Raw genomic sequence first — 8,079 nt, forward strand, 5'->3', positions numbered from 1 at the left:
AGGGTGCCGGGGGGATGGGAACAGTCTGTTTCCAGTGGTGCCCAGTGACAGGACAAGAGGGAACGGGCACAAAGGTGACCAGACGCAGTTCCATCTCCACCTGAGGAGGGCCTTCTCTGCTGTGAGGGCGGCAGAGCAGTGGCACAGGCTGCCCAGAGAGGTGGGGGAGTCTCCCCCTCTGGAGCCATTCCAAACCCGCCTGGACGCCGTCCTGTGCCACTGCTGGAGGTGCCCCTGCTCTGGCCGGGGGTGGCACTGGGGGAGCTCCAGAGGGACCTTCCAACCCTGACCATTCTCTGATTCTGTGAAACAGTCCATTTATTCTTAACACTGCAAGTCTGCTTACTCTCCTTCAAAGCCCCTTGTGCTTCCCTCCCTGGGTGAGGGCCCTACTCGTCTCACGTCTCCGGTGAGCAGTCTCTCAAGTGCCGTTTCCACAGGCACTGCTCCTCTGTCTGGCTCTTCTCTCCGGGCCAGGTAAGCCAGGCCAATGTAGGTGTCCAGCGTCTGATCATCAATATCAGGATTGATCATGTGGAAGGCGGTCTTCAGATCATCTGTCTTCACCTCTCTGTTCAAAAACAATTTGGTCACGGCCAAAGGAATATTTGTGTCACCGTGAGAATCCATGCTGCTTGAAACCCAGAGCAGAGATGTCTTTCGCTATTGTTATCTCTGCCTCCACTAGTAACCCTTTGCTTAGTAAATATGCACATAATAAAGGGTGCTGAGTACTAGCTTTCAAACTGAACAGAAGTTAGGAACTGTTAGATTTGTGATAACCTGGGAAGACCTTAATTTTGCTCTCGTGTGCACTGTGATGTCCTTTGTTACAGAACTATATTTTCCCTTGCTAATTCGGTGCCCACGTTGGACAGGACTTCACGAGCATCTACCCATCTTTGGTGTTCTCAGCGCTCGGTGCCTGGCACCAGACTTTTTTTCCTAATGCAGTAAATACCCCTTGTTTGTCTTGTTTTGAGGTGGAATTATTTCTTTAAATCGGCATTTGTCAGTGCTGTTTGCTCTTCCCACTCCTCAGGACCAACCTCTGAGGATATGCAGGATTTTACCTGCTGGTTTTGGAGAGCTGAGTGTCAAAACATGAGACTTAAAGTACTGCAGGGGGATTACTGGTACAACCAATCTTCTCTACTTGCTGCCTGCCATATCCAGGCCCTTTGGGTCAGGAACTGGGGCTGTGCCGTGTTTTGTAGAGCAGGGCTCAGCCAGGTTTCAGTATTTACTGCAATATTCACAGCTGGGGCCCTCTGTAGTGCAGAAGGCCTCTGTGCTGGCCATGCACTCCTCCATCCACAGCGGGGTCCCCATCTGCTGTCCCTCATCAGCCCCTTCCCTCCAGACTTACGTTAAATCTCCCAGCTTGTTCTTCAGCTGCCTCAGGTACTCCTGCTTCTCCCTGACGTACTGGCTCCTGAGCTTCGCAATGAAAGGTGCGGCGTTCCCCTCCTCATCCTGAAAGAAATTACAGGTGCGTTAGTACTGAACACGCATTCCAGTCTGGAACTGCCCCTCAATGTGTGTTAAAATTGCTCCCCTAGAAATGGAATTTCCCTGTGAAAAGTGGAAATAAAGAGAAAGAATATGGAAAAACTCCTATCGCAGAAAAGGCACGAGCTTGTGTTGCCGTCTTTCGCAGATGGCCTTCGGGTGTTACGGCTTGTGGTGGGCACTGCAACTTTGCTAGTCTGGTGAACCTAATAAGACTAATTTAAGCCCTAAACTAGGCTTAATGTGAATCGAAAGGAAAACTTAAGTAACATAATCTTACTTCTTTGAATAAGGATACGTAGTTGATAAGGTCTTCAGTGCTGTCCAGCTCGTACCGGCTTGCGTCGACTAGTTCTTGGATTGATGTGTTCCTTTTCAGGGGAAAAGCTTCTCTCACCGCTGTGCTGTATGGAGACAGGCAACATGGGCAGGAGTGTGTGTGCTGTTACGGTACGAGCACTTCGCGACTGCCAGTGTGGCTGGCTGCGTTTTAGGCTACCAAAGCGTACATGTATTCCGTGGGCCAGATCTTCAAAAATTCATTGTTCTCATAGCAAATACATTTGAGAACCACCCACACCTTTAGACACCAAAGCAAGGGTGAAGCTTTCAGCAGAGCTTCGGACTCAGGTGAGTGTTGGATGCTGAGCCACGTGGCAACCTCTGAACGCAATGCGGTGGCCCAGACCGAATTGGTTAGTGTGTCTGTGCCAGAGCTGCGTTCCCAGCTCGGTGCTGGAAGTGGCTGGTGCTTCTCTTCTGTGCCACGGCCCAAAGAAACGCTGTATTTAGCGTATCACTGATGAAGGCACAGCCGGTTGATTGACTGGGAAAAGACTGACAAACCTTGCATCCCTAGCAAAATTCACAGAAATGCTTTGTGACCTATCGCGGGAGCTCATGGGAGCACTGTGCAGGGTCCCGTGTCCCCGCAGGGCGCGGGGGCTGCCAGCAGGGCCCACCGCACGTGCAAAGCACCTCGCATCCGCTCCCAGGGCTCTTCAGCGGCACTGCTGGAAACCTGCAGCATCGACATTGGTCTAAACCTAATGCAGAGGTTAACAGAGTCGCTACAGGAGTTTAAAAGAGAGAAAAGCTGCCTCCCCCGGCCGTGCTGGCAGACAAGCAAAGCAGCGTATCAGAACATCCGACGCGCGCCAGACGTGGGCAGAGCCCGGTGGGCAACAGTGGGCCTCTTGCCTGAAGCGCTCGCTGGTCAGGGCTCCGCCATGGGAGCTGTCGCGGGCAGCCAGCTCCTTTCGCAGGTTGGAAATGAGCCGATTCTGGCCGTGGTACTGTTCTTCACCTACCTGTGAAACAGGGAAGGTTCACAGGTCAGCAACTGCCCCGTCTGTCCTTTGGACCGCCTTCAAGAGGGAAGCAAAACTGCCAAAGGACTGTGCTCGCTTCTAAAGCAACTTCTACAGGAAGGGGTTTTGGTGATTTACAAACAATTAAGCAAGCAACACAGTGGCTTGCGGGGTGGCTGTTCACAGTGGCTTCTCATTGAACAACCTGCTGCAGAGCAGTTCTCCTGCTGTCACGTGCAGGAGCTCTGAGGGCAGATGGTGAGAATGGCCCCCATGATGTGTCGGGGGCGCAGGGCAGAGGCTCACCCCTGCACATCTGGGATGGCTGTCAAACCCCCGGGTGCAGACACACGCACTGGATCCCCCAGAATGGCAGCGGCCTCCCTGCCTGGATGGTTGGACTCGGTCCCAGCCACTTTTCCATTTCCAAGCAAGACACAAGTATAAGAAGACCCGGAGCAGGGGTTACATGTCTTCGTAGGGGTTGGAATGATGGGCTGTGTAGCCAAAACTACAGGGAGTGGGGAGCAAGGCTGCCAGGGCCCGCACAGCGCTGCAGTTCAGAGACTATGCCCTGATCTTCACAAACTGCACAGGGACAGATCGTGAGTCAGGAAAGACCTACTGAGAGAGAGCGAGGTGTGTATGGAAGTATTGCAAATAGAAAGCTTCTCATCGGAGAGAGCAGATATGATGTGACCAAAGTGTTTGGGAGAAATGAGATCTTCTAGAAGCTCTCTTGGGAGCAGTAAGAACCTGCCATGTTTTGCATGGACAGGGTTCCCTTCTCTAGTGTTTACTTTTATTCTCAGGAGAAGGTGCAGCTTCCCAGAGGGAGGAATGGGAGGTGAAGCTGCTCTGCAGAGCAACGCTTCCCTTGCCTGCTGCCTGTCACACCAGGGATGTCTGGGCAGAGGTGCGGCGTTGGGCTGTGGGTTGCTTACCTTCCCAGTGAGTATGTCGTAGAAAGAGCTCAGGACATGGTTTGATCGACAGAGCCGCATGTTCTCGTAGAGGGTGTAAGACCATTCTATGGCAGCGGCATCTCCGTACTTCTTCTGGAGGTAGCTGAGAAAGAACTCGGGCAGACTGGACCGCTTCCCCGTCTGCAGATAACGAGTAACTCCTGTAAGCAGCAGAACTAAATCTGCCCATTTGATTCTCGCTGTTTGTGTATAGGTGTCTGTCTTTTGGGGATCTCACACAGTGCTAACACAGCGCTAGTGCTGGTTGGAGTCTTCCTCATCATTAGAGCATTCAAAACGCCTCTCGCAAGTTTGTTCTCTAAATGTGGGTAGGTTTACAGTGAAGCTCTTCTGTTGCTGACACCACTGATAAAGTCTCTCTTCTCCTACCCGTTTTTGTGAAATCTGCAGGAACTTGCTGCCTGCGAGGCACTGCCCTTCTGTCAGACTCAGCTGAGCTTGGCTCACGGGTAGAGACATGGAAGTGGTTATTGGAGAACAGTAGAGCCAGACAGCGATTGCAGCAACCCTATTTGCCCAGGAAAGGGAGCTGTAAGTACAAAGACAGCTGCCATAGAAAACATTAAGCCATTTAGGGCTGATTTCAGAGATGTTTCTAAGCTTCCAGCTCAAGAGAAGAAACCCCGCCAGGCACAGGATTACTGCCAACTGAGGTGGTTTGTTCTCACAATGTTTCATGCAGCTTCATCCAGATGCAACACCAGGCAGGACATGGGCGAGACCCTGCCTTCCCAAATGGGCCCAACTGTCACAGCGTACACTGTTTGTGGAGAAGGAAAATGGGACAAACCTGCTGTTCTAGTGCAATTTTTTCCTTCCAGACATCCTTTAGGATGTTGACCACATCTTGCTTAGTCAACTTTTTGTTCTTGACTTCACCTTCATGCCTCAGGTACACAGGAACATCGTCACCTTTGCCCTAAGTAATAGAAGAGAAACACAGACACAGGTAAGGCATTTGCCTCACTGGCAGCGAGGCAGCACCAAAGGCACATTATCGGCATCTAAAGCCATTAAAAGGAGTCATTTGTGTGGGTCTCGTTCCCAGTCCTGTAAAACACATCTGTCAGCAACTCTGCAGTGTGTCTAAAGTGCTCCAGGGTGGACAAAATGGGATTGTGTGAGACGTTCTTCCCAGCAAAAATAGAAGAGGAAAGATCTTCCTTGGAAATATCTTCCAGCAATGGCAGGGCAAACAGTTCAAGTTTCTGGAAAGGTTGAGGAAGAGCTGTTGAAGGACCAAAGAAATGGTACTCTGTCCCTGAGAAAACCTTTGGATGCAGCTATGCTTGGTATGATGTGAAGAACCCTTGTGACACGTCCTTGTCCCTGTGTCATTTCCTGATTCCCTCACGTGCTGGGGTGCAGTGCAATGGGACAATGTGAGAAGAATGGACTTCCCAATGCCACGAAAACGAGTTATTCTCTACTATGTAGTCTTACTACTTAGTCACTCTAGTGTTTTGTCTGAGTTCATCTCATCAGCAGAGAATTAACCCGTGAAAAAATGAATACTGCTCTGCTGATTCTTCCCTGTCACTGCAGCCAGTGCCAGGGGGGAGGGACAGGGCAGAATGATGAGGCTTATCAGCAGCAGGAAGCGGTTAATTTGCCTCAGCCGTATAATGAGGCATTAGCAAGGGGCTCTAGGCCGCTAGTAATACCTGCCTCTCTGATGCTTCACGTGGCACCATTGTAAAGTATGGCTACTTTACAAGGCCAAGTGCAAGGTCCTACATCTGGGTCTGGGGCAATCCCGAGCACAAATACAGGCTCGGTGGGGTACGGCTGGAGAGCAGCCCTGAGGAGAAGGACCTCGGGGTGCTGATTGACGAAAAGCTCAGCATGAGCCAGCAATGTGCAATCGCAGCCCAGAAGGCCAACTGTATCCTGGGCTGCATCAGAAGTGTGGCCAGCAGGTCAAAGGAGGTGATCCTGCCCCTCTACTCCACTCTCATGACACCCCACCTGGAGTACTGCATCCAGCTCTGGAGTCCTCAACATAAGAAGGACATGGACCTGCTGGAGCATGTCCAGAGGAGAGCCACGAGGATGATCCGAGGGCTGGAGCACCTCTCCTATGAGGAGAGGCTGAGAGAGCTGGGGGTGTTCAGCCTGGAGAAGAGAAGGCTCCGGGGAGATCTTATTGCGGCCTTCCAGTACCTAAAGGGGGCCTACAGGAGAGCTGGGGAAGGACTTTTTACTAGGGCATGTAGTGATAGGGCGAGGGGGAATGGCTTCAAACTGGAAGAGGGCAGGTTTAGATTAAACATTAGGAAGAAAATTTTCACTATGAGGCCTTACTGGCACTGGAACAAGTTGCCCAGAGAGGTTGTTGAGGCCCCATCCCTGGAGGTGTTCAAGGCCAGGCTGGACGTGGCCTTGGGCAACCTGGTCTAGTGGGAGGTGTCCCTGCCCATGGCAGGGAGGTTGGAACTCCATGATCTTCAAGGTCCCTTCCAACCCAAACCATTCTATGATTCTACTTCAGCTGTGTATTCAGTATGCTCACTCTGTTTCAGCTTTGCTATTGCACCTGAGTTTTCCTAGCTTTAAACTTTTCAGTGGTTACACTAATGAGAAAGTGAATATTGAAGACACCAGCCAGGAAAGCAATTCTCCCACCTTCCTAATGGATATTTATTATCAATTAATTGCAGTGGAAACAAGCAGAGAAGAAAGCTTGCACATACCCATCCAGGGAAGACATTTATCTCTTTTAGTGCTCCTGTTCCTATTTCTTCCAGAAGCACATCCACAAGCTGCTCGCTGGTCTTCCCTGCAGCCAGACAGCCCCACCGCTCAGCTCCACCAGGAATCACCTCTGCAACAGCAAAAAGACACTGAGATGCTAGAAGAGGAGAATGCACCCACACATGCTGGTGTTGTGTGAATCCCAGGATAGATACAGATCTCAGGACATCTAGTTTGTCTCCTAAAATGCCTAAGGCAAAATGGAATACCCTGCAAGCTCTTCCCTCGCAGGCCACTGTATAAAAGCCCAGGAGAAAATGGGGTGTTGCAGGTAAGAAAGGCAGCATAGCAAAGCGTTTAAAGATGAGCTGCCTTAAGCCAACCACTACAGAATACATTTGGCACCTGAACACTTTGCCCAGTTGGGCCGGGGTGTGCAGTTGTGCTGAACTCGCTGGAGTTCAGTGCAGAAGTTGTCTCGCTCTTCTGCGGTCTGTCTGTGGATTTCCAGCAGTGTTTCATATTCCTTATGGAGCCGATCAAAATCCTTCTGCAGAGTCTTCATCTAAAGGACACAGAAAGGAGGATTGTAACAAACTGACCAGAGTAACAGATTTTTTCAGCTGTTGTCAGACAGCCCAGGTGAGGAGGCAGTGTAGCCCATAGACATATGGGGCAGGGACAGCCCCATCGTTGGGTTTGATGACCTTGGAGTTCCAGTAGGCTAAAGGAGCCATTTAGTACTACTGGAAAAGGCAAAAACCCATCTAGACAGGTAACCGTTAGTAGCCCAGCAGCATTTTCAGTCAGCCATTGTTCAGACAAAACTGTGCAATGTATGTGAGGTTAACCTAGTTCATCTATTTACATATATGATGACTTCAGACTGTAGATCTCAAGCTGTGGGCTCTTGGTGGTCTGCAGGCCATTATTGCTTTTATGGTTAACTGAGTTAACTCAGTTAAACCTGACGTTTGTGATGGTTTTGAGTGCTCTGACAGTCTGAGATTCCAACAGATAGGGACTTTTTGGGGCAGTGGCTTTTCGTGTATTTCAGATACAAAGAACAAAGAAATGCCCTTATGTGACCTCTAGGCTTACTGAGTCCCTATCCCAACCTGAACACTGAAGCAGCACGTTATGTTTGTATTTATGTAAATTAGGAGCTTATGCTCACCTCCTGAAGTAAATCAGAGTATTTTTTCTCCAGTGACTCAAAATCTCTCCTGGGCACAACATCTCCGTAGTCTGCTATCATTGTGTTCAGCTTCACCTGCATTTTTGTGAGGTCCTGCCGAGCTACCTTTAACGCCAAAGTTAACTTCACCACATCTTCACCCTTGACATCTTTAAACAACAGCCATTGATGAAAGCCCACGACAGCAAAATTGCAGTTGTAGTTTTCTTAAATCATCCACTAAGCTTTTAGACCACATAACTCTACAAAGTGTTGGGAAGAGCTGAATGGGTATAGACTGTATTATTACTAAAGAACTGCAAGGGCAAGAGTACACTGCAGTGTCCGCATTCCCCCCCCCCCCGACTTGCCCCCTCTCCCCCCCACACGCACACCTTCA

At 50.2% G+C, this 8,079-nt stretch overlaps 1 protein-coding gene across 1 annotated transcript in view; it reads right to left on the reverse strand.

Moving 5' to 3' along the window:
* Window positions 1–342: 342 nt before the first annotated feature.
* The window catches only part of TSNAXIP1 (translin-associated factor X interacting protein 1), a 24,008-nt gene continuing 16,271 nt past the window's right edge, over window positions 343–8,079 (reverse strand). Inside the window, exons 7-15 of the mRNA XM_009894484.1 lie at window positions 7,680–7,849; window positions 6,908–7,067; window positions 6,502–6,632; window positions 4,599–4,727; window positions 3,767–3,928; window positions 2,713–2,822; window positions 1,793–1,916; window positions 1,370–1,476; window positions 343–571 (exon numbers count right to left, since the gene is read on the reverse strand). Of these exons, the coding sequence (XP_009892786.1) occupies window positions 343–571; window positions 1,370–1,476; window positions 1,793–1,916; window positions 2,713–2,822; window positions 3,767–3,928; window positions 4,599–4,727; window positions 6,502–6,632; window positions 6,908–7,067; window positions 7,680–7,849 (1,322 nt within the window). The remainder of the gene's footprint in view (window positions 572–1,369; window positions 1,477–1,792; window positions 1,917–2,712; window positions 2,823–3,766; window positions 3,929–4,598; window positions 4,728–6,501; window positions 6,633–6,907; window positions 7,068–7,679; window positions 7,850–8,079) is intronic.

This window comes from Charadrius vociferus, unplaced genomic scaffold, assembly GCF_000708025.1.
Source record: "Charadrius vociferus isolate BGI_N301 unplaced genomic scaffold, ASM70802v2 scaffold621, whole genome shotgun sequence".
NCBI lineage: Eukaryota > Metazoa > Chordata > Aves > Charadriiformes > Charadriidae > Charadrius > Charadrius vociferus.